Source organism: Vulpes lagopus, chromosome 6 (assembly GCF_018345385.1).
Source record: "Vulpes lagopus strain Blue_001 chromosome 6, ASM1834538v1, whole genome shotgun sequence".
Taxonomy (NCBI): Eukaryota; Metazoa; Chordata; class Mammalia; order Carnivora; family Canidae; genus Vulpes; species Vulpes lagopus.
Window position 1 is genome coordinate 109292118 of NC_054829.1, and position 27828 is coordinate 109319945.

Genomic DNA, 27828 nt, shown 5'->3' on the forward strand with positions numbered 1-27828 from the left:
CTAACTACAATTCTCAGTGGTCCTTCCTCACTCTGAATTTCTACCACCCTTTTATATACAATCTATAACCTCCTACCTAGAATTAGTAAACTTTAAATATAGGTATTAAATTTCTTAGAATAATATATTTCCTAGAGGAGGAAATATTAATGATACTTCATCTAGGAATAAAGATAAAGAAGAATTCATTAAGTGACTAAGAAATGAAAAGATAATTTTAAATGTAAATTATTACAAACCTTTTCTGGAGACTAAAAAGTTAAGAAAATACCATCATGTTCATTCTTATTTAATATAATTATCATTTGAGCGTCAGTGGGGTCCTTAGTATTAAGACTACTGAAGCATATTTTAAATATATAAACATAAAGGAACTGTGTACTGTGCAATGTGTTCTCATGAATACCAAAATACTTAGGGTAAGACAGGAAAAGCCTTTTTTAGCAGGAGATTACTCATAAGAATCTCATTTATCATGATATATGCTATTAGCAGGGAAATTATGAGAGCTTGCCTTCTCTAGAGGTAGTACATGATTCTTAATCTGAAAAACCAAAAGGAATATCAGAACAGACCAAAATCAAAACATAATTACTTACTGTTGGGAATCCAAATAATTATAATGGATATTCATTGCATTTTAAAAACACCAATATTTTTTTATATTTTATTTAAATTCAATTTGTCAACATATAACACTCAGTGCTCATCTCATCATGTGCCCTCCATCCAGTTACCCCAACCTCCCATCCACCTCCCCTTCTGAAACTCTTTGTTTGTTTTCCAGAGTTAGGAGTCTCTTATGGTTTGTCTTTCTCTTTAATTTTTCCCCACTCAGCTTCCCCCCTTCCCTTATGGACCCTTTCACTATTTCTTATATTCCACATATGAGTGAAACTATATGATAATTGTCTTTCTCTGACTTACTTCACTCAGCATAATACCCTCCAGTTTCATCCATATCGAAGAAAATGATAGGTATTCATTCTTTCTGATGGCTGAGTAATATTCTGTGAGTGAGTGTGTGTGTGTCTGTGTGTGTGAGCGTGTGTGTGTATATCACACCTTCTTTATCCATTCATCTGTCAAAGGACATCATGGCTCCTTCCACAGTTTGGCTATTGTGGGCATTGCTGTTGTGAACACTGAGGTGCAGGTGTCCCATCATTTCACTACCTCTGCATCTTTGGGGTAAATATCCAATAGTGAAATCATGAAACCCTCATTATTTTTAAAAAGAGACATAGTATTAATCAAGCAAAACAATTTTTCTATGAAGCAAGATGGTAGTGGTTATTCTTTTTTCCTAGCAGCAAAAAGGAACTAGAAATATACTGCAAATAGCACTTCTAATCCCACAGGAGAAATGGGCTATATTTGGATATTTCTCTTTGGTAAATTTTCTAGCCATCTTAAAACAAGTGTAATGATACAGGGTGTTACTTCTAGCTTTTTGGCTAGTAATCAAATAGAACAGGGCTAGGAAGACAGACAAAATTATCATGAGAAAAAGAAACATTAAAACTTACAAATGAGAATTAAAAACACAATAAACAGCTTCTATAAGCTTTGTGTAGTTTTATTTTTCTTATTTGTAGTAGACCTCTTATATTTATTATAATAAAATTGAGCAAAAGCCTGAAATTCTGGCATTACACAAAATGAAAAAAGAGTTCTGCTCTTGTCTTAAAATTAAAATAACTTATTTTATTAAAAATAAAAAGGTTCCCCTCCCTATCACTGATAATACATTTTAAAAGATAAAATTAATCAGTCAAGGGGAATGGGCCTTAAGGAGGGCACTTGATGTAATTGAGCACTGGGTGTTACATGCAATTGATGAATCACTTAACTCTACCCCTGAAACTAATAATATACTATATGTTAACTAACTTTAATATTTTAAAGATTTATTATTTATTCATGAGAGACACAGAGAGAGAGGCAGAGACACAGGCGGAGGGAGAAGCAGGCTCCATGCAGGGAGCCCGATGTGGGACTCGATCCCAGGACTCCAGGATTGTGCCCTGGGCCAAAGACAGGCGCCAAACCACTGAGCCACCCAGGGATCCCCACTAACTTTAATTTAAATTAAAAAATAATCAGTCAAATACATGAGACTATTATGGTAGATAATACTGAATAAAAATCAAACCAAGTCATTTATACTAAAACAGGCATTTACTTTAAAATCTGTGATATATCTGGTAGTACACCCAGAAGATATATAGTATACCACATGCCTCCTTTTCCTCGGGTGGGTTACCATGAGGATTCACTTGTACAGAATAAGCTGAAAAGAAGCTAAAGAAGAAAAAGAAAAAGAAAAACTTGTGCATTCTCTTGAGCTTATAAACTGTTTTTTCTACATCTTTTGAAATGATGAATTTTCTTAAGACTTCTAATGCACCTCCTAAAAATCATTATTCTAATAGGGATCTTAGTAAGAACATAAGGGTTATAATATCACACTGAAAAAGAAATGGGGATTTTATTCCAATCTGTCATTCTTTCTCTGGAATCAGATCACTTTTAGAAATAAATGATCACAATTTGAAATGTGTGTACACTTTTATGTAAATGCTATTGCTTTCACTAATTTGATATTGGGTTTTTTACTGATTGATTTGCTCAACAAGTTTCACTGAACAGGCAAAGAACTGTGACATTGTGCTTCATGCCAAGATGGTTTTGGAAACGTATTCAACATCTTTCGTAGCCCAGGGGATACCTATGGATTCATAATGGTCTTGCGAAGAAGTGTTTATTATCACTGCTTACAAGTGTTTATTATCACTGCTTACAAAGAGGACATGTACTCACAGAGTTAAAGTGACTTGCCCAATACTATATATCTATTAAGAATCAGACCCAGGATATGAGCTTGGGTATTCTAATTCAAAAAGCAGAATTTTTTTCTACTACACACAATCCTACCCTCAAACAGCTTATGATCTAAAACAGGAGATAAAACACAGAGCTCAAAAACAGGGGAGATTTAAGGTGCTCAATTATATCAGTCTTCTAAGTATGAAGCCAAGTTGCCGATGTTAATTTGCAGCATTAGCTGCAAAGCTTGTCTTGTTCCTAACATCCTATCATCACCTTACACCCAGTTCTGGCAATTATATTCCTAGCCTAAGTCCCTGTTTTAGTGTCCTGCTTCATACCCTGAATCTTGTGAAGCAGATGAGACTAGATGTGACTAGAGTTCAAACTCTGGGTCTTTGATTTCTTCTACACAGACCTCCTTAGAGCTCAGAGTCACTGTCTGTTCTGCAAGTTATCTGGAATTTGCTTGCTCTTGTACTCCTTGGCTCAAGCTGTCATCATGCATAATTTGAACTACTGTATTAGCCTAACTGGTTCCCTGACTTGAGAGTAAGTATCCTTAACACACTCTCCACATTGTTACCCACAAAATCATTATATAACATAAACCTAATTATGTCCTTCCCTACTTAAAATTTTTCACAGGATTCTTGAAACTTCTAGGATAAAAGCCAAATCCTTCCAAAGCACACAAAATCCTTTCCCACCTAATTATCTACCATTCATCCCAGTATACTTTATACTTTAGCTATATCAAACTTCTTGTTATTCCTTAAATAGAAACAAGTTTCACGCCTCTGAGATTTTGCATGTGCTGATCCTTCTGTCTGGCCTTCATCTCCTTACATGTTAGTGAACAAACTCTCATTTACCCATTAGGGAAACAAGCACTATCCCAATCACCAAAACTTTCCCCAGAGGCAGAATTTCATACTTCTCTTGTGTTCCAGAGCACCTTCACATGTGCCTCTGTTAAGATGCTCCCACATTGCACAGTAAATAGTCATTGTCAGCATCTTGAGGGGCAGACCTCCTGCTTAATTTAAGCACCCCCTTTAATTACTCTGCCCATCTCTGTGATAGCCTGTTACTTTCTGGGGGACTCCAACTCCAAGTCACCATATACTCTTTATCTCTGTCAACCGTGCTCTTACCCAGGATACAAAGATGCCTCTGAACCTCCAATTTACAGTACTTATTCTAAGCCCTAACTTCTTTCAGTTTGTAATTAATATGAACAAGCTTACTCATATGTCAAAATATGACAAACCAAATGCCAAGTTTGGAGATACTAAATTCATTAAGAGAGACTTAATGTAAACAGTGGTATTAAGCTTAGGAGGAATCATGGACAAGGTCAACAGTAAGATACTACTGAGATAGGACAGGAAGCAAAAAATGAGGTCCTAAATTAAGCTGCCTATAGACAAGATGAGAGAAGGCTGTCACATCATCCAGGCTCATTTACTAGCTGGGACAGATTAGGGACAATGGTGAACCCTGGGGACTCTGTGCACACCTTAAATTTAGGCAAACAAAGAAAGTCTTTGCATATAAAATGAAATGAGTAATTATATTTTGGGTGCTTTTTCTATTTGCGGTTGTTGTTCACAAGAAAAGCAATCAGAAACAAAGAGCATTTAAAAAACAATCTAACCTCAATACACTGAAAGTCAGAAAAGAAGTAAGATCGAGGCTTGAGGAGAGGTTATATTTTGGGAGATTACACGAAGAAAAATGGGTCAGTCCTGGGAAATGGCAAAAACAGAGGCAAACACACACACAAAACCAGTGAATAAAATAACCTAACAGGATAAATACTGAGACAATACACAAGCCTGGTTAGAAATGCTCTAATTTAAACTTAGAGTTAATTTTTTCCTTCATTGTAAAGAAACAGAAATTTCATCAAACAGAAATTTCAAAATTATCAGAATTTTAGAGCAGAAACCAGCAGTTTGAAGAAATAGAAGATAATTAAGATGAACACACACATATAAACACTATTATATTTTTAAAACTTTAATTTGTTAACCACAAAATATGTGGAAATATTATATTTCCTGAGTATCTACTATTTACACAGCAGTTTTTGGCATCAGGTAAGGTTCTATGTAAACAATCACTTTTCTCCCAAATAAAAAGTGATCTTCTAACATTGCAAACCTCCCTATTAATTCTTAGTATAAGATCTATTTTCTCACTCATTTTTTAAGGAAAAGTTTACATATTACTACTCTTGTATTAATATTTTCTCTTAAATTATTTCTAGATAATTTATACCTTTTAATATCAGTAAAATTAAGTGCCTATAAAGGTCTAATATCTTCAGTTTAGTCAGGTTGTTGTTAGAAGGAACATTTCTGTCTTATTTTGGCTGGGAAGTGGGTTATGATCAGTCAGAAGAGAATGAACAGCATGAAGTAGAGAGAGGCCCTACTCACCAAACCACGCCTGCTGGTCTCCTTGAACTTCTATGGCTAAGCCAAAGTCTGCCAGTTTCACAGCTGCTCCCTTGGATTTGCTAGCTAAAAGCAAATTCTCAGGCTTTATTTAGAAAGAAAAAATAGAGACTGAAGTGAGAACCTATTTTAAGAGACTACTCAAAACTAACAACATTTTGTAAGATTGGGGGGCGGGGGGGAAAGTCATGCACTGTCCTCTCTCCTGGAGACTGTCATTCCTAAATCCCAGGGAAAATATGGTTAGAAAAATGATTACAAATTATCATGTGTACAGGCTTCAGACAGATGCATAAAAGTATTGGAGAGATACTGGGCAGAAGAAAGAATACACTTGGGGAGAGATCAAATGAACGGAAGCACCTGTCTTGACCTGCTCACATGCTTCCAAGGGCTGGTGAGGTCCAGACTTGGCCATGGACATTGACTTAGAAGCCTAATAGAGCACAGACATTTTCAGCAGAAGGAAACTTGGCAAAATGATAACAAGAGTTGGACCAATCTACAGACATTTGGCAAATGAAACTGTGCAAATTAAATCCTAGTTGACTTCAAGAGTTTGGACCCAAATGTAGTGATTTTGATTTCTCAATGTTTCCAAACAATTTCTGTACAAATTTTGGAGTCTTATTCTGAATTATGTAATAATTGCTGTCTTTAAGAATCTGTTTATTCTTAAAGGCAGTAAGACTGTACTACTATTTGCCAAATGTTATAGTTAGCTTTTTTCCTTATAAGCCAGTTTTTAAAAACATAATTTATATGCCTACAAAGTGTGATTCAAAGCATTCCTTATACATTTGTTCTCATATCTTGGAATACTATAAGAAAGATACATTTTTATTTTCTTGGTTATTTATCATTATTCAAGGACTGACAATTCAGTCTTGGAATAAGGCTGTGTTTATATCACTGTTTCCCAACCAGGCCATCGAGACACACTGGAACTTTGAAAATAGGCACCAGAGCCAAGTCTTGAATTTCCCTGATCCACCTCTGTGAATTTTAGCCTTAATTAAGGGAGAAGACCATCAGAAAGAGGAGGCTGATTAATACATACAGTGAAGTCTACCATCCCCAGGTATCTGGTATCTGGTATATAGCTGGATTGGTACATTCATATATGGGAGAGTAGTTCAACATCTTCTTCCATTGGGTAAACCCCAGCAAATTTAGAGGTGTGCCTCAGACTGAAAAAAGTTGGGAAATAATGGAATCTACAAGTGCCAAAACAATTGTCTGGAAATTTAAATATTCAGGTCATTCAAATTGGTTCTGCTTATGTGTTGGCAAACTAATTCAATATTTTTTGGCATGAAATAGCTACTTTTTTCTTACTGAATTAAGCAATTCTGTTGGTTGTTTTGACCTTGCATAAACACAGCCTAAACCAATATTTAATTTATTAATTAAGCCAGCCATGCAATTAGCAAAGACTCATAACCAGAACTTGAAAAAATTAGGTTAAGTCTATAAGAAATAAGAGTATAGGCAAGTAAGTTTTAATCAAGTACCATACTTCTTCAGGCTATTGCTGTTCACTGCCATCAGATTCATCACTATTATGACAATTGGTAACTGTAAGGAAAACTTTGTAATTTCTTAGGGCTGATAGGGTTTTTAAATTATCTCAACACTAAGTACATGATAATTTGGACACTGGGATGAAGATGTCTCAAGAATATGAAAGATCTCCATGTTGAAATAACTTTTAGTAAAAGCTTAACATTCAAAATTACTTGGAACTCTAGTTATCTAGTAATGTAATACAGTACCTAACCATATTGTTACTAATACTTGACATTTTATTCTCACAACTAAAATTTGTAGCCTACTACATTCATGCGTTTTCTAATTTAATCACAAAGTGATTTGAAGCTATTAATTTATGAAATAAATGACTTGGAAAAAAACCACTCGAACTGTAATCAATAGTTTAATTCTTTGTAACCTTCACATTCAAAAGCACTGAGATATCTGAGATCTCTGCTAACACACATCTGTCCTATTTTGTCAACCACAGATTCATTCAAGGAAAGAGTTCCAATCCCTTTAGAAGTCAATCATTTTAGGTCTTTTAAATCAAGTGGTACTGAAGTTTGTTGAGCAAATGCCAGTGCCAGCAGTGAATAAACTTTTAAAATATTTAATGTGTTTTTATTCTTATCACTAGATCAAATAAGTTTCTGCACAGTGCTGTGTGCATTATGCCCTTACACACCAAGTATCTGCCAATTCAAAAGAAATGTAACACCTTAGAGTTTTATCATGCATGGCCTCTGAATGACTGGGACAAATATTCATACCTAGAGATGACCTAGAAGACCTCTCTATGGGGCCTTGTGAGTCATCCAGGGAAATAATCCCTCTGGATCAGTGTTTTACCTTATACCCATGAAGACTGTTCAGCTGCAGTTATGTACAGGAAAAGGCAGGGTTCTTTCAAGGTTATTGTGTAGATTTAAAAATTAGCAGCACTAAAATGGCTTCATGTTTGTACATATTTTTAAGCAAACCTAAAATATAGAATTATGGAATGTAAACTGAAAAATTAAGATGTTTACTGACTTTATTAAAGGATTATTTGCTTCATAAAATGTTTCATCATAAGATTGTTTCTAATGGCCAGCTGCAAGGAAACATTAGAAATAGCACACAAATTTGATTTATATACGACCCTTTGGAATATATTCAAAATTTGAATTATCCTATTATATTTTACCACTTATATAGTATCCAACTTAAATTTGTGTTGCACTATGAAAGCTCATTGGCATGTAGGTTAGTTCAAATTTTGAACACCTATAGAAAAGAAGATAATTTGTGATTGTATTTAACAAAAGCTGAAATAGTAGAATCTTTCAGCTAATTAGTGGCTGCTTCCTTAAAAAGGACCACCGCTATTATCTGCTACTATTCAAGTATTTTGATTTTCTAAAGCAAATGAGAAAGGTAAAATCAGAAACAATGCTCTTCCAGTGTACAGCTGAACATGAGAGAAATTGGCAACACAATGCTCTAGGAAAAAGATGGAGAGATAGGTTTATGTCCTGGGACTGACTGTTATTAACTGTTATTGTCTATGGGTAACTCATAGACTCTTGGAGCTAATTAGTTCCTTCATCTCTCAAATAAACATGTATTTCATCACAGTATACATAAAAGTATAAAATCTCACTGGATTTTATCATAAGAGCTCTGTACTCTGTATGGAACAATATACACATTAGTGATTATTACACTCCAGTGCAGCTGGCCATGTCTATGTGCACGACACAGAATATTCACAATGAATGTTCATAACTTGAGGGATGTCTATATTCTTAAATTTAACTCAGTTTATTATGCTAATCTTTATGTATTGAGATTATCTCTAAATTCCTATAATGAATCACTTTTTAGGTTGGCTTTTAAATAGATTCTACTGACATTCTCACACACAGGTTCCTTCCCCACCCAATTGCTTTCTAATGATGCAGGATTTTCCATGACATCTGGTCTTAGTGTCAACAACCATTTATAGCATATCAGCTGTAATGAGCAGCAACTGTTGGCAAGTTTTGTTCTGTACTTCCATATGGATGCAATGGCAACATCTTTCATTGTGATTTGAGATTTTCTTGAGTCTGCTCACATATCTCAAAGTACCTAGGCAACTTGCTGGGTCACTTTTAGGGACTGGGACTGACTTGGGAGATAAAATAACTCAAACCCCTCAATCTCCAAATGAAGTAGGGAGATCCAGAAAAGATGGAGGATTTTGAAGCCAGATCTCTTGATTTCTTCTTTTAAAGATGTGATACTGAGGAAACTCATCCAATGGCATAAAAATGGGTCATTTTCAAAGATAGTTCACTCAGTAGATGGTTGCAAAAGAATATGAAATACTTAAAAGTATTTATTACCCATATCCAAATCAAACAAGAGGGGAAACTTATGAAACACAAGCCATAGTTTCAATCTTCTCAAAAGTCTCACAAACACATGAGAATTCTGAGTGTGATCTTTATTAAGTAACTGATTTGGCAAAGGTGACGATCATCTTCAGCATTCGTCATATCACAGATTTATCCATGTACATATGTGATCATCTAGCCAACAAAACTCAAACATTACAAATTTTTATGTGTAGTGAAATCATGTGTTTTACTTTATAGTTTTTTCTTCTTGAATATCATAAAATAGCTAGTTATTCATTTTATTCCTATTAATTAATTCTTAAGTTTATTTGGATATTACTTTTTAAGAGTTGAAATTATCTTTTTAGATTTCTTTTATTGGAGAGTATTAATTTTTTCAACATAAAGTTAAGCATTCTGTGCTTTGGTGTGTTTTTAGTAACTTTTCCTTTGCCAAAGAACGTGTGAACGAAGCTCCTAGAAATAATCTAAGTCAAAGTTTGCATGGATTGAAAAGCTTGAATATCAAGCTCCTCGTGCACATGGTAGAAGCTCTTCTGTATACACAGTACAAGTGACTTTTGCTTTTATTTTTATATGGAATGAATACTTGAATTTATGCACTTAGCACAGGGAGTTCTCAGCTGATGCACTGTGCTGTAAGTCTGGTTGGGAAGAATCACTTCTACCACTATGCATATATGGGTAAGTTCTTAAGAATCATATGTTCTCCATTACTATTTTTTTAATTGACTTCTACACTATTAGCACATAGTATCAGGTAGACTGAAATCAGCAGAGTGGAGTACAACCACAGTGGGACTGACAATTACCTACTGTTTCTCTAAGGCCTGATACACAGCAGTCAGGTTCAATAAACAAACACAATAATGACCAATGGATTATGGAATTTATCACTTACATAGTTTGTGTCTAAAACACCTAGACATACATTATACATAGTTCTTTAAACTTTTATCTAAGCATACTTCTGAGAGAAGTGGAATAATCACAATTTTATGATTATTCAAAGTGTAGATTCACAATTTGATTTATGTACTACTAAAGAGGATTTACTGAATGCATGCTGTATTCCCCTAGAAAATTAATTTTTCTTTTCTGATCTTAAATTAAATTTTATTCCTCTAAAATAGTCTTTAAACTCCTCCATCTCCAAAATTATCATCTCCATCAAAATCTATTCTCCTCCCCTCTTGCTGCCCTCTTCCTTCCATTCCTCTCTCCCTCCCTCTCTCTCATAACCATCCATTGATCTAATGACTTTTCCATTAAATAAAAATTGTTTTTCTGGAGTTAGAATTAAAAAAAAGCAGCATTCTCTGCTGAGGCAATTTACAGGTGTTGGTATGTGACTAAAAGATTATTGTATGCATGAAGCTTCCTATTCATTTAGATGCTGTTCATAAAGTAGTTTGGTAACCATTTCTGATGAACCTTGAAGAAATCTTACTATATTGTGTGAAATATATTATATGATAAAGCAGTACTGCCTTCTTTGACTAACTTCTGTTACTGGATTTACACAAATTGTATTCTTCAGGCTGTTAAATGAAAGAACACATCTGATTTGATATCCTCTATTTCCCAAGACCTCAAGAGTTGTCACTTTTTAAGGCAATCTCTCTTTCACCTAATATATTTTTGGATGAAGTATTCATCTAACATCTTTCCTTATTTCTGGGAGGAACTGCATTGATACATATTTTAAAATGATCTTTAATTCAGTGGCCTGTGGATTTTGTCCACACAAGGTTTATGCTTCTTTTGCTCTGTAATTTATGTCGCAGCTCTGACAGTGCCTCAGTAGGTGCTCAAGTTATGTTTGAAGAATGTTTGTTCCTTTCTTTTTATACCTGAATTTTCAATGATTAGTTCACAAGCACTCAACAGAGTTACAGTAATTTACTCTTTATAAACAATCTATTTTTAGGCAGTCCAGACTGATTATCTTGATGTGGCCTAAATCAAATGTGGCAAATGAATTTCGTTCTTTTCTATGTCTCATTTTCCAAAGGCTGTGACCAATGCTACTTTACTGATTTCCTAAATAAGAAATTTTTACTTTGGACACCAATCTATAGCAGATATGTTGCCTCTCAACTCCATATTATATCTTAAGTATAACTTAAACTTAATCTCTTTCCTAATGATGCAGATTTTGTACAGCTCTGGAAGATCCATAAGCAGGATCATTTTAATCATTTGACTCACTAAACTTAGAACCGTTTCCCAATTCTTAATGTTGCTGGCAAAATTACTTTCTCATTGTTTGACCTAATTTTTGGCCTCTATAAAGTTTTCAATTTATCCAATTAACGAATTGAGAAGTGGTTAGCAATTAAGTATGCAGACTCTGGAACCAAAATGCTTGGACACAAATCATAACTTACTAGCTGAGCGACCATGAGTAAGTACTTTCATCCATGGTTGCTAAATCTCTCCTCATGCAACGGGGGGGGGGGGGGGGGGGGAGAGATCAAAGTGCCTTCCTCATAAAGCTGTTGTTAAGATTCATATGATAACACAGTACAGGGTACATGGTAACTGCCTGATAAACGGCATCTATAATCATTTTTATTACTAACGTCCTGCCTTGATCCAAATCCTCCCAAAGACAAGAGTCATATTCCTGAACTATAGTACTATAATTATGTCACCACTGCTAGATACTCCTTAACACTGCTTGGATCTGACACTGGATGCACCTTAGACGAAAGGTTTGTGTATCCACTACATACTGTCTGGTTGTGACTGATGTGCTTCCTTAATGCTAATATTCCACCACACGGAGCCTTCTCCTATTGTTTGTTTCTGGGACATCCTCCAATTGTCTGCTATGCCTCAGCCTTGTCTCTAGGTTCTTATAATTTTCCATCTGGTGGATTCTACTGCCTAATAAGTTCCCAAGAGTGGCAGTTACTCAAATAATGATCTTAAAAGCTATCACTGTCTCAAAGAGTGATACTTATCCTCTTTATTCAATATTAATTAACATACACAAAAATCTATGTTATTTAATAACGCCTTTTATTTTTTTAAAGATTTTATTTATTTATTCATGAGAGACACAGAGAGAGAGGCAGAGACACAGGCAGAGGGAGAAGCAGGCTCCGTACAGGGAGCCCGACGTGGGACTCGATCCCTGGACTCCAGGATCATGCCCTGAGCCGAAGGCAGGTACTCAACTGCTGAGCTACCCAGGTGTCCCAGTAAAGCCTTTTATATTATAAATGTGCTTCTGATTGAACTTCCTGCATTCCTAAATTGAAAGTATATGCTACAGGTATTTACTAGGTATAAAGTCCTATATTAGAGACTGTGAAGTAATACAGTATTATAGGTAGGTATTGTATAGTTATACAGCTATTGTTCTAGCAGAGGCTTACAAATTGTACAACATTCATATGCTTGTAGGTACATTTAATAATGATAAAGAACATAATGTTTTCTGTGTTTTTCTCACTGATATGCATAAATTAAACTGTGCATCAAACATTTGTATTATATATAAATTAATGTATGAATCAAGATATGAAACTAAATATATGACCTAAGAATAATAGGGGCAAATTTTTTTTAATAGGGGCAAATTTTTGTTTAAAGCTTGGTAATAAGAAATTTTACCAATCTTTTTCATTTTAATACACTGGTGAATATGCTATTATAAGTAGTATACTTATCAAATAAAGTACATGTGTGGGTATAAAGAAACATACCGCAAAGCCAGGGATTTAGCACCCTCTGGGAGTGTGTAAATTGTCTCTAACATACTCTGTTAGTATGTTATGAAATGGCCTACTCAAACATACACCAAAAACTAGACTCAAGTCTATTCCAGTCAGCAATTTGAGAGAAACCAAGAGAATTATAAAAATCTTAACAAGCTCTACTCAAAGTTCATCCCCATCCTCTCCTAAAATCAGAATAAGGATAGAGAACAAAAATATTTTTATCCCTTGAAAGAATCTAATGGGTGAGGCAGCAGGTTATTTCTTTTGGTAGTAAGCCTCCCTAAAAGTCACCTGCCTGAGTTTTTAATTAGTCAATTTAGCTCATATGTCAGAAAATAGGTTTTCTTCTCAGCCCATATCCTAGGCCCACTGCCATCTCTGATTAAAGTTCTAGTCTTTGAGGAACTTAGCTGAGTTTGAACTCATCATGACCCCACAATATATATTTTGAAGATCATGTAAGAGAATTCATATTTTTCATCCCTGGCTTTTAGAGTATGCTTATATAGTATGGAGCAAAATATTTCAATGGTAAATTTATTAAATAGAATATGTAATAAAATAGCATAAATAAATACGTATGCCCATATATTTTTACTTTCTTTTTTTTTTTAAGATTGTATTTATTTATTCATGAGAGACACAAAGAGAGGCAGAGACACAAGCAGAGGGAGAGGCAAGCTCCTTACAGGGAGCCCAATGCAAGACTTGATCCCAGCACTCCAGGATCATGCCCTGAGCCAAAGGCAGATGCTCAACCACTGAACCACCAGGTGCCACCATGTATTTTCACTTAAAAAGGGAAGTAGTACTGTGAGTTCTGAGAATTAACAAAAAGGGTTGGTCTCTCTCTCTCTCTCTCTCTCTCTGTGGCTGGTAAGGAATTCTTGAGGTGCCTGCCAAAGATATGAATTTTCAAAGGAACCTATTGTTTTTCCTTAATCATGATGGGTACACTTGGTAAAGTGTTAGCAGATGTAAAAGAGTCCCGTCTTGGCTCTCCAAAAAAAAAAAAAAAAAAAAAGGAAAAAAAGAAGAAAGGAAGGAAAGAAAAGAAAAGAAAATGCCATTAACCATAACTTTGGTTATGGTTCACATTTAAAGATCTAAGACTCAAACTGAAATCAGAGGAATATTCCAGAAACCTAAGGCAATGCTTTGCTTATAAATCACATCTTCAAATAACTTGTTGTGAATCCTTAGAGATATATTCTACTAGAGCATACTAAATGATGGAAACTACAGATTTATCACAACTAGAGAAGTCCACACATGAGAAACCACCCTAGGTCCTCCCACTGAACATATACAGCTGAAGACATTCTAAATTATTTTGCTGCCTTTGTACTAATGCTTGTATATGGATGAGGCTTGAAACAAAGAATGACAGCTACATAGTGCTCACATTTGCTATTTTGCCCACTCAGTGGTTTCATTTAAGTTTCTAGGCCTTCACTAGATCTCTGAAATTCCATAAGTGAAGCTAGAATCTTGGGAGAAGGGGTCAGAAAATGAATGAAAGAATAGTCTCCTTCTGAACTATTTAATTTCTAAATGATCTAAACACTTCTCATCTGCAGTGATATCAGAAATTGAGTGGAGTCTTAAAAGTATTAGCCAATATATGTTACATAAATATTATTTTATGATAAAATTTTACTTTTTTCCTGTTTTAAAAGGCACTAGTATCTTGATACATAGGAATGTAAAGAACAGGAAGCCTCAACATCCTCAGAATTCCTAGGACTACTGTTAAGGGAAAGAGACTTCAGACAGAGGTTCTTTAATGCTAAAAACTATTTAATAACTATTCTCTTTATAATATTCACAACTATTTACATAATATTAGGTATACACAATATGACTCCAAAATAGTATGTTTGATCAATGTCCACAGAACAGGTTTAGAATGAAAAAGATCATCAGTCCTATGCAGTGTCACATTAAATGCTATAGTCTTACGAGGAAGGAAACATAAGTAGCCTCTTTATTGTTAATGGTAGGACATTATTCCTCTGGATGAAATGGGATTTATGTAAGTTTCAAGCGTGGATGAGGAAAAAGATGAAATAAGAGAGACTGTGGTGAAGGAAAGTGTTTTAGTAATATGTTGGAATGAGTCCACACAACTTTCTGGCTCATATTTTTTCCTTTATAGGCATAATTGCAGCTGAACAGTCATTAGGAATTGTGTGGTGGTTTATCTTCTCCAAGGGCATTACTCACCTTCAGGTCCCGATGGACTACGCCCATCTGATGGCAGTGTAGCACAGCCTCCAGGATCTGCTGAATGCAATGACTGCATGCAAACACCAGGGGGCGTGTGTTAGTTCCAAGCTTACACTCACTGTCTGTATACCCTCAGAGAGACTGGGTTAAAGTGCAAAACCAGCAGACAACTGGGGTTGTATTTTACCACCTTCAGTAATGTAAACATATTGCTCAAACAGAGTGACTACTACCTCAGAGCAATCAGGATCTTGCCAGATGTGAGCAAAAATGTAGATCCACTTGATCTTAGGGAAAAAAATCATCTTAAAAATATTTTAATTCAGTAGTTCCTTTCCTAGTTATAAATTCTTATGGGAAAAGAATTGGAATGCAAATAAAATTTTTATAGCTGTTGTGGTCCACCTTCACCCCACATAGAAAAAACTGTTTTCCCAATCCCTCCCATTTTTCTAGTATCATTCCAAAGCTGTCACATTAGCAGTCAAGACATCATTAAGGTTAAATTAGGATACATAATGAATTTTTGATAAATCATTAACTTCTTGTGCTTTAATTTAGCTGGCAATTATTATCTCTTGCCTGAGGGTTCATCAGACTCAAATGGAGCAATGTGTAACCAGTTGTTTTGCTACAGCAACCCATGGTCTCAGAACAGAAGTGGTGTTTAAATCTACAGGCGGACATACATCACAGGCCAAGTTCGTCTCCAGGCAAATGCTGGACATTTCAGGAAAGCCTGCCCCCAAACCGCCTCTGGTAGTTTATTGCTTGGAAACTTAATAGGTTGTGTTTTCAATATTGACCCTCTCTTTTTGCTATGATGTATATTTAGCCTGTAGATGAGCAAACTGAAAGAGGCATCATGCATTATCATTTCATCATGTATTCATTTTAGGGAAAAATTGGGAAAGGCAAGGGAACCATTTTAAACACCCACCCTCTGCCCTTTCCCCAGAAATAAAACCAAAAAAAAAAAAAAACTCCTTTGATTCAGATTTATGGACTCCATATACTGACCTTCAGGTCCCTGTGAACTATGCCATTTAGGTGACAATGATTTACACTTTCTAGAATCTGCTGTATACAATGACTGTAAAGATACAAGGGCAGAATGGAAGGGAGAACATTTTAAAGGTACATAATCACATTGAATACAAAATAAAATGAAAGTTAAAAACGAAACAAACAAACAAACAAAAATTATATTTTTTCACAACATTTTTTTAGCTTTACACTGGAATTTAATAATGCTGAATAAAGCTAATTCAGGTTCTAACGAAAATGACATCCAACATACAGTTTGTGACATATTCAGACAAAACAATTTGAGCTGTGCTTTTTTTCCATTGCAAGTATACAAATTAAATCACTTGTATACAGAAGCCAAAATTTCCATATTCAAGAAGAAAAATTTATAAATATTCCCATAATGTTCTGGGAAAATTTTTCAGCCAATATAAAATTTATGGTTATTTCTCATACACATCTAAACTGTTTAAAATCTGAGGTCACAATTAAACATAGGTGTTGAAACAAGAGGGTAAACACAGATGAAGTGGCAGGTGAAACAAGGGTTAGAAAAATGGAGGGACACATTTATCATTTTGACTTAGAAATGGTGCTTCTTGTATAATATAGTAAGAGGAAAACTAATGCAAGTCTCCAATACAGAGGGGGAATTTCAAGTAAACCCATCACATAAAATAAACCCTTTTTCAGGATAGGCATACTCTAGAGAAGGGCTAGGAACTTACAAAAAAACAAATTCTAAAATCCCCTGAACACTAGTAATGTTGATATGTTTCTATACACCTCACTAAAGGAAAATTTTTTATTATTATGTCAAAAAACACAATTTATACTATTCTTAAAAGGCTCACTGATGTCAAACAGACTGCTAATTAGATTAGAAGGGATAAATCATTGATTGGCACCTGTAGGTTCCCATGAGTTGTCATCTGATATAATATAGACCACACTGACATATTTTGTTCAAATTTACTGTGTGATTCAAATGCAGGTTATGTGCTGAGCTACATTTATTAACATTTTAATAAGGTTATTTTCAGCCATTTAATTACAAAATAATATTACTCAGTAAATTCCTGAATTATAAAAAGTAATCACCATCTGATTTACTACAATGTGAATGTAAAAAATGATCAAGGTTATGGATTTCTCAGGTCTAACTCTATAAAGAGTCCCACTAAAAGAGCCAAACATTAGTTGCTTTTTGACCAAATAGCTTACTTGGATGTTGGTAATTATTTTTTAAATCCTATGACTTTTCTTCACTTTGTACTACTTTTTAGAAATATTTCACTTTCTCTTCTCAAACCACAGATATAAGTCATTAGGCTTAATGAATAATACATAGTAAAGCATACAATAATTCATATTAAATGAACATCATTTTTTACTAGTGAGAATGGATTCAATTCTTTAGTTCTTGAGGACTAGTAAGAAGCCTTTTTCTTTAAGTTCATCCTTGGGGAAAAAAATGTTCCTTCTCCTTGATTTTGTATGGGACCTACCCTAAAAAAGAACTTGTACCAAATTCCAAAACAATAATAAATGTGCATATAAAATGATCCAACCTATAGGGTCTTTTCTGTTATCTGTACGGCTCTTCAATATTGAAAACAGTTTCTATTTTAATTTCAAACAATACTTTTCAAACATAATGACTTAACATAACTTTAAAAAGCAAAATAAATGTAATTCCCTAACTAGTGAACTACCTGATTAAAATTATTACCCTGTCTAGGCAAATGGGCAAATAGCTTCTCGCAAGGCTGCTCTAAAGTCCCTTTTCAGGGCCCTAACATAAGAATTGGGGGATGATTCACTTATAAGAGTATAAATGACACGGAAGTTTCTATTTGACTTTGGCAGTAAAAATTCCATTAAAAAATTAGAGTGTAGTCATGTACAGATAAGATTCACAGACTGTCATAAACTGGCATTAAACCAAGAAGATTAATTAGAGATTTGCAAGCGAGCCTGTGTATGCATGTGCTACTTTGAAGGGATGGGGAGGGAACCTGCTATCAGCTGACTATCTGCTGAGTGCAGGCTACAGTGGGATTAGCAAGCTTCAGGAAGCTCTGAGAGCATTAGATAATGGGGGCAGACAATAAGTAACTGAATTTTCATAAGATCTCATTTACATTGTTAATAATGAGTCAATTACCCAAGGCTAGATCTTTCAAAACAAGTGCCAACTACTGAATATGTATAAAGAAATGCCAAGGAAAACTAACATGATACATCTAAATAGTATCTAGGCAAGTAAACTAATGTCACTTCATTCCAAAAAGGTTGCCTTTGTGCAGACTAGGAAGTTTCGAATGAGAAAAAAAGTATAGCCACTGTTAACTTCTCTAAAGATGATATCAATTAACAAGACTGAGAAATCCTTTTGAACGCTCTGATACATCTGAATCAATATTTTTTACATGAAGGTTCCAAAAGCTATCCTGGAATTTCCAGAGTGAAATAGCTAATAATGCTTTAAGGATACCACTGGGGCTTTTGTAGTCTGTTTCTTTTTATGATCTCTGATTAGAGTGGGCTGTTCAGTGAATCTTTCTGTGATAATGGAAATGTTCTATAACTGTTATGTCCAATTGATAGTTACTAGTCACTTATAGCCAGTAAGTATTCAAAATGTAGCTAGTACAACTGAGAAACTAAATTTTTATTTAATTTTAATTAACTGAAATTAAAATAGCCATGCGTTATTAGTAGCTACCATAAGGAGCAGCTTAGGATCTAGAGACCAGAAGATCTGAATCTTTGATCTCTTAACTTTGCTAGAAAAGTATATTTCTTTAGCAGAAGTCATTCCAAGTTGAGTACATATTTTTTAATTTTTTTAAAAAAACTAACTATAGATGTTAGATAATAACAAAGTGTAGACCAGATTCTAGGTTTTTTTTTTTTCTCTCCTAAACAATTATCCTGGAAATCCGTAAGAGAGAGAAATAGCTAAGATGGACTCATCATGAGAAGTCATCCAAGATGGTATTATGAGAGTCTCATAAATAATAAGCTTTATGATGCATTTGTAAAGAGATATACTGAACAGTGTCATTTGAATGTTGAGTCTTATATCTTGCCCCTGGGCAAGTCACTTACCTGGCATCTGCTTCACTGTAATACTCTCTTGCCACTATGTCTTCAAAGAGTTCACCTCCAGTAACTCTGTAAAGACAAACAATATGTTGACATTAAACAAGAAAAAAAATTATGCATCAATAGATTTGCAACATGTTCATGCAGAATTTTTGTTTTCAGATTACTTTGAAAACTACCAAAACAAAATATTGTAAAACATTACAGGACTTACAGTTTTCATAACAATCTAATGTTAACTCTAAACATTTCCTCTTTTCTACATGTCTTTGTATTGCTAGATCCTGAGGACACAATTTTCTGTATAACATAAATATATTCAGTGGTATCTCTTACACAAAATAATCTCTATGCAACTTTTCATTTTAATTCTTCAAATATTAACTAAGGTCTGATGAAGTGTATGGAACAGTTTAGAAACATTTTCTGAACAATAAGAGAAGATGATTACTATCAAAGCCTAGAGTATGTATTTTCAGGTTGTATCTCTCTGTTTTTTAAACTGCAATAAACATGACTTTATGGGCTAGAGGTGGCCTTCCAAAATATATATAGTTTTTGGGCTGAGTGCTAGCTAGATTTTCCTTGTAAAACACCCCAATTTCTTTTATGATCATGTATTTGCCAGTGAACACAGTCTTAGGGCTTTTGGCAATGTCCTTAAGAAGGCAGGATTGATCCCTTGCCACCTAAGAAACCTTATCTGTCTTCCATCTTAAGTGAAGACTTTCCTACAACTCAGCAACTGGATTTAGTTACTCTATAAAGTACATTAAAACCAGGGCTTTCAAGGCTCTCTATATAAGTAGATATAATTATCTTTGGGATTCATTTCTTCTCCAGGTTTTGGGGCTAGAATTTCCTAACCAGTGATTCTTTGCCTTAGGAATCCCCCTCAATACGTGTATTTAACATTTCTTTTTAGCAAAATATGGAAGTATACCAAATATGCTCTTATCTGTTAACCGTAATTCCACTCTCTGGAATAAAATAATTTTAACTTTATGCATATCCTTTCAACTTTCTATGTATCTTTAAACATACTTGGTCCCCCTGCAAACACAAAGTCATATATTTTTTGTCTCAAAAAGTAGAATCATACAATATATACAAATTATTAGGTTAATTGTGTTTTTCATTTCACTTTAAGTCATGGGCACTATTTCATGTTAGAAGTATCTTCCCTGTTTAAAATAAGTAATAAGCAGAAATATATGTTTGTGTGTATGAGGACAGGGCAAACTACCTTCCACAACAGTTGTACCCCAATATTGAGAAGGTACCCACAGTTTTTTCAGTTAAAAAAGTTGGAAAAAAGTTATTGCCTGTTAATATTTTTTGATTATTAGCAAAGTGAACCATTTTTTTTCCATGTATTTATCAGCCATTTCTTTCTCTATTATGCTATGGTTTGATTTTAAAAGGAAATTTCAGCTTTGGAACTTAACCTCGTAATAGTTAACATTTGCTTACCATGTGCTACACAGTGTGCTAAGCATTATATTAACTCATAAATCCTTGCAATTATTGTATGAGATGAGTTTTAACACTAGCTCAGTTTATTGATGAGAAAAATGGAGGCACAGAGAAGCAACTTGCCAAAGATTACAAAGACTTAAGTAGTACAGGTGGGCCATCCATTCCACAGCCCCTGCTCTCAATCAGCACACAATGTAGCCATTCTAATAATTACGCTGTCAATCCTTCCAGAAGTTTAGAAAGCATGAGTCATTTGAAAAAGCACTGGGTGAAAGTATAAAGCTTGGTGTATGTTCACTATGGAACGGAAGATAAAATTACTCTTAAGATAGCTTTTTAATTTTTTTTCATTTGCTTTATTTAATAAGTTCTGAAACATCAAATGATAACATGTTCCAGAAATGTCCAGTTATTAGTCTCTTTTGTATTTTCCTTTCCTAAAGGATAAGAGGGAATACTAAAAACTTAATGTATCTGAAAGTTTATGCAACTCTGACTCTTCTTCATAGCATCCTAGGTATTTATAAGACCTTTAATGATGGAGTCATTATTTTCAGTCTTTACATATAAAATGTGCACCTAAAATTATTTAAAGCTTCATATGGGCCTGTTCTGAAAAATCGTGGTTACATGTATATGTAATTTCATTTAATAGCTCAGCAAGCTTTTTTTCCCAGTTAGAATTATAATAATAATGCAATCAAATAAGGTACCCTAGATAAATTATAATACAAAATAATTAAATATTAGAAAGTACTTCCAACAAACCCATTATATCTCTATAATGGTAATAACAGTTTCGTGGGGTTTCTTCCTTTGAATGAATATAACTAAGGTAAACATGATATATATATATTTATCTTTGTTTTTGCTCATAGGTACCCAGAAAAATCTGTATTACACACAAGTGTGGTTTGTAAAGTGTTTAACAAGTATTGATTAAAAAGCTTATTGCTGAGAATAAAAGCTTATTGCCATTAATGAAATTGCTGTGTATAGTAGCTCCTTAAGTATACTATATATTCCAAGTGAACTGTCATGTCTTACATCACTGGAATCATGATTTACTGATCTTTGCTACCATAGCATCTAACGCACAGTATTTGATCAATTAGGAAGTACTGAAGTAATGATTATGTGAATTAATCAAATCAGAAAATCATGCTGTCCATTTGCTCCAACTGTGGACTTCATATAAACTTAAAAAGGGAAAAGAAAACATTAAAATTTGGCTCTATATGGCAATAGGTTTTATTTCTTAAGGTGCTTGTATTTAAAGAAAAATATTAAAAACTCTTGGTGCCTAGCATTCTGGTAATTTTCAATGAACTATTCTAGCTGTTAAAGAAATTTAAGGTGTGCAGGGTTTAATGCTAAGTATTTGTAACAGCACTCTTTCTCATTTTCTAACATTCATTCTTCTCATTATTTAAAAATATCCTTGTGCAAATGAAACCATTTTATCTTTTCTGTTATGTGTATAATAAATGCCTGGGAAGGAAAAAATGGAGCTACTAGAACATGCTGCCTTGAAGATAAACTAATGAATTTTCTAACTTGAATACATTTTCATACTGACATCATTGTTTAATGGGGCAAAAAATTAAGCAGTAGTTATTAGAGATTTTTAAAAAATTTTAGTGTGTTATATAAAATTTCATACAAAGTCAAATTAAATCCGTCTCATGAATAAACTGCTAATTAACTAAGTAGAGCTTTTGTGAATAAATTAATGCTGGAGTTCTGCTATGATATGAGGCATATCAGTTATATATTTGAAGCATTAATTTTTTTTGAAGCATTAATTATCATTTATGAATCTCTAGAACATTAGGGCTTCCAGGGAAAAATAAGATAATCCTAGAATCAAGAAAAGATGAAACTTTACATATCAAAAAGATAAATACTTTTGCTGCCATTATCATTATTTATAGGGATGTTGATTCATTCTGTGTTATCTAGAAGAATGAATTGTTCTTTTCTTCCTAGTCTATATATTTATGATTTATTCAGAAATGGTTGAAACTAGTTTCATATTGAATAAAATATTTATAAAATTTCAGGAGGATTATAGCCTTGACTATGAAGCTAAGCAGACAATAGAGTCCAAAATTGGGCTTTGGAAGATCAAAATGGTGCCATATTAACCCCCAAATTAGCAATGATATAGTGACCAAGGTGGTGGGGGGAAATCCAGGAATCTCAAGATGTAGCTAAATTGGAAAACAGGAATCAAAAGGAGGGCCCAGCTAACTCACAGTGGGGAGGTAATCTCACCAAAACAGGGAGGGCCAGGAATATCCCCTGGAAAAAGAAGTAATTCCTCCCAGACACTAAGTATAAAGCTGAAGAATAAACCCAATGAGTAGAAGCCATCCATCCTGTAATCCAAGGCTCTGAGTGGAGGCACCTGGAATCATATTAGCAAAGAGCCATCACAGCTAGATTTTTTGTCAAAAAACGTATCATAAGGTGCCCTGCATTTGGATGACAGACATGTCTTCTGGTGTTCTCCAAGGCAGAAGCTGTGATGGTGATGTTACCTTCATGGTATCCAGCACACTGCCTTCTATATTGTTGAACAATAACAGCAGATATCCATTGGGTCCTCACCACGTGCTAAGGCCAAGTGTTGTTCTGTCTCTATAGGTTAGAACACAATAACCCCATGAAGTAGATAACTAATGCTATTTCCATTTTACAGATGAGAAAATAGGAGTAATGAAGGTTAAACACTTTTCCCAAGAATACATAGCACAAGAAGGAAAAAGGGTTTGTTCTCATCTGTGCTTCCCTAATAGTTGCACCCTGAGCACATTCTGGAGAGGAGAGGAGCAAGTCAAGAGTCTCTGGAGAGCCCAAAGGATCATGTGGAAAGACTGGAAAGAATTCTGACATAAAGGCATTCCATTTATATCCCGTTTTTATTTTTTTTTTTATTTTTTTTTTTTTTATTTATTTAGGATAGTCACACAGAGAGAGAGAGAGAGACAGAGACATAGGCAGAGGGAGAAGCAGGCTCCATGCACCGGGAGCCCGATGTGGGATTCGATCCCGGGTCTCCAGGATCGCGCCCTGGGCCAAAGGCAGGCGCTAAACCGCTGCACCACCCAGGGATCCCTATATCCCGTTTTTAAAGTCAAACTGCTAGCCAGGGCTGGAGAGCCATCATTAGTTGAAATAAAGGTGACCAGGTTCATCAACAGGAGTATAACGGCCCTTTTTGGCCATATAGGATGGTCTCTTGCATGACAAGATTGTCAGCAGCAGGCCCCACACTAGGTGCCAACAGTACTACCTTGTCACTGTAACAACCAGTGTCCCAATTTATACCATTTATAATCACCCCCTCACACCCAGAGCGCCCTAGGCATCCTTGATGAGAACCTCTGAGCTAAGGAAACAAAATCTACAGAGATGCAATTGAGAATTTTAGTCTTCTTGGTGCCTTGTTTTAACATATATAATCAATCAAGCTAGTCATTATATAATGGAACGGTGTATCTTCAGTACCCTTACAGAGTACCTGACATACAGAAGAAGCTTAATAAATTTGATGAGTGAATAAATGATTAAATAATTAAAAGGAGGAATGAAGCCATAAGCATCTGTCCACAGTTTTATGGTTTAACCTGTAAGCTAGAATCTGAGGCAAAGAAGTTTTCCCACTTTTTGTATTACTTATCTACTAATGTCTAACCAAATCCTGCTGATTTTATCTCCAAAATAGAACTTGAATTAAGACTTTTCTACCCACCACTACAATGTTACCAACCCAAGTAGTCACTGTCTTATCACCTGCTCTACTGCAAAAGCCTCTTAATTGGCCCAGCTTCTTCTCTTCCCCCTCTGCCATCAGTTCTCTAGACAGCAGATTTAAATATGCTTCATATTTTGTTCCATGCCTACAGGACTTCCTGTAGGAAGTCCCATGCCTAATTTGTACTCTGCCCATTTTCTGGCCCTCCTTGGTACTCCTTTCTCCATCCTGCTCCAAACATAAGGGCCTTCTTCCAATTTCTTGAGTACATCAAAATCCTTACCATCCCTGAGCCTTTTCACATGCTTGTCTCTCTTCCAGGACATTCCCAACCTGTCTACCACTATTACTGGGTAAGCACAAAGTTAAGCAGTAGTTATACATTTTTTTTTAAAATTAGTATATTTATGTTATCCTTAAAATTTGGCTTAAGTGTTATATCCTTAGACCTCCACTCATCTACATTATCTTACCCCCCTAGGACTTTGTTATTCTCCATAACACTTATCCCATATGTGTTTGTTTATGTATTTATTTGTTTAATGTTTCTCTCTCTACTAGTATGGTAGCTTTGGGAGGGTAGAATTTGTTCCTCTGTTTTCACTATAAAATAAACAGAGCTGAGTCAGAGTGCCTTTGACAAGCTCATTAAGTGCTTTTAAGTGAATAATTCCAGAGTTTTATATCTCACAGAGATGTGTGAGATGTGTGAGATGATGTGTGTGTGTCACATGTATGAGATGATCATGTGCCAATGCCATAATGTTGGTTAATTCCTGATATCATGTCATTTACCATTATATTTGGTAAGAAGACAAAGATATTCCAAGCAGTTTTCCCCTAGAAATCATTTAAGTCAGTTCTGGATCTTGTAGTATCTTCCCACAAGACAGACTATGTCTATGAACTAATGTTTGATCACAAATGCAGAACTATTTGTTGAATTAATTATAAGGCACATATTTAGATTAGAGATTGAGAAGTAAGGGCATAGTGTTTCAACAATTTTGGGAAGACAGCTAGCTATTTTTTAAAGAACTGAACCTTTGCCTCATGTTACTATAATTAAATACAGACCACAAGAACATCTATATGTCCAACTTAATTTGACAGTATACCTCCTCTCTCATATGTCTGGATACTTTCCTGGTTCCTGGTGAATGATCAGTGTTTCAAAATGAGTCAGGTGGTATAACCATGACTCCAGCAGAATCAGATATATCTGCCAATTCTGTTAAAGCTACAGTGGTCGAATGCCTGGGTGGCTCAGTTGGTTAAGTGTCTGCCTTTGGCTTAGGTCATGATCCTGGGGTCCTGAAGTCTGCTTCTTCCTCTCTGTCAGCCTCTCCTTCTCACTCATGCACATGCTCTCTCTCTCTCTCTCTCTCTCATTGTCATAAATAAATAAATAAATAAATAAATAAATAAATAAATAAATAAATAAAATTTTTTGTTTAAAGCTACAATGGTAGACATGGGGGCAGCTGATGATGCAAATTAAGGACAGAGGGATTCAAAGGACCACACTAGTTCTTTTCTTAATACCATCATTAGTATCTTATTTAGCTAAGATCAATTTCTTATGTAAGTTATTTTCTAGCTGAATACCAAGTATCTGATGACACCTCTGAAGTAGAGGATTATCTGAAGTTGTTCAGAAATGATTTTCTGAATGAATTCCAAATTGGATTATGGAAATTTTAAAAGGCTAGGAGTTTGCTTTAATAGAAGGTCCAAAGAGTTTCTTATTGATCTTGTTGTAAATAGATTTGCTGTGTCATACAAAGAATTATAATTGAGATGATAAAATGGAGACAGGCCATTGGAACTGTTCCATTCAAAACTGACACTGGCCAGGAGAGAGGCAATACACTGGGGGAGGCACAATTTGAGATATTAGAAGGAGAGTAGATTTATGGGCTCTGTCCAACCTGTGTTCATTAAGCAGAGTGGGGAAGAGGAGTGGGATAGCAGGGTTCAAAATACTTCAATGGAGCACTTACTTTACTCTTGTTTTTCTGACTAATCTCTTATTGCTGAATCTATCCTTTCAACATCATTCTGGATTTACTTTCTCTCACCTCTCTTTATACTTCATACCTTCTGTATCTTCCCTCAATCCTAAAACACATGCCAGCTCTACATTACAATTCCCTTCTCATTTCATCTGTCACAAATGCACATGAAAAATATGAACCACTATCAAAAGTTCATATTCTTAAGACTTTTTTTTTCCTATTCTATGGCCAAGAAAAAGCATCAGTGAAAACAACACTGCTAACCACAATTAAGGACACACAGAATAAAGCAAAACCTGAAATGAATGAGGTTTTGTTATGTGAGTATCACCAACCTCCTCAAATGAAATCAGCTACTCAGCTTATTATATAATCTCTCTCTCTCTGTGTGTGTGTGTGTGTTTTAACAAGATGCCTTAATCTGGGAATGTTTGATTAAACACTCAGGCAATGTATCAAAAATAACAAAATGAATGCTTCCTGAAGGAAAGGGATAAATTGTAAAACTATATATTTAAAAAGCATAACAAAATGAATGCTTCCTGAAGGAAAGGGATAAATTGTAAAACTATATATTCAAAAATGTTTTTCGATGCAAATTAAAGCCACAACAAGATACCCACTCATACCCATTAGGATGACAGACAGACAAACAGAAAGAAAGAAAATAAGTACTGGTGAAGATCTAGAGAGATTGGAACCTTTGTGCACTACTGGTGGGAATATAAAATAATACAGCTGCTGTGGAAAACTACAACAGTTCCTCAAGAAATTAATACTAGAATTACCATATAACACACCAATTCTATATCTAGGTATATGCACAAAAGAACCAAAATCAGGTGTTGAAGAGATATTTGTATACCCAAGTTCACAACAGAATTATTTACATCAGTTAAAACATGGAAGTAACCCAAGTGTTCACTGACAGATGAACAAATAAGTGTGGTACCTATAGACAAGGAAATATTAAAAAGGAAGAAAATCCTGTCATATGTTTTACAATATAGATGAACCCTGAGAACACTATGTTAAGTGAAGTAAGCCAGTCACAAAAAACAAATACTGTATGATTTCATGAGGTACTTAGGATGGGCAAAATTATAGAGACAGAAAGTAGAATGTTAGTTGTCAGGAACTTAGGGGAGAGAGGAATGTGGAGTCATTGTTTAATAGATGTAGAGCTTCAGTTTTGCAAAATGAAAAGTTTTGTAGATGGGTGTTGATGATGGCTGCACCACAATGTAAATGTACTTA

The 27828-nt window shown here is 34.7% G+C and overlaps 1 protein-coding gene across 13 annotated transcripts in view; it reads right to left on the minus strand.

The window, feature by feature from the left end:
- The window catches only part of CAMK2D (calcium/calmodulin dependent protein kinase II delta), a 305194-nt gene that overhangs the window by 71320 nt on the left and 206046 nt on the right, over positions 1–27828 (minus strand). For 10 of the 13 annotated variants that reach the window (XM_041758550.1, XM_041758545.1, XM_041758543.1 and 7 more), the window contains exons 5-7: positions 19318–19383; positions 16195–16267; positions 5277–5379 (exon numbers count right to left, since the gene is read on the minus strand). In XM_041758550.1, coding sequence (XP_041614484.1) covers positions 5277–5379; positions 16195–16267; positions 19318–19383 — 242 coding nt within the window. Of the gene's footprint in view, positions 1–5276; positions 5380–15171; positions 15245–16194; positions 16268–19317; positions 19384–27828 lie in introns of all 13 variants that reach the window. The other 3 variants (XM_041758553.1, XM_041758555.1, XM_041758554.1) reach the window with 1 other exon arrangement.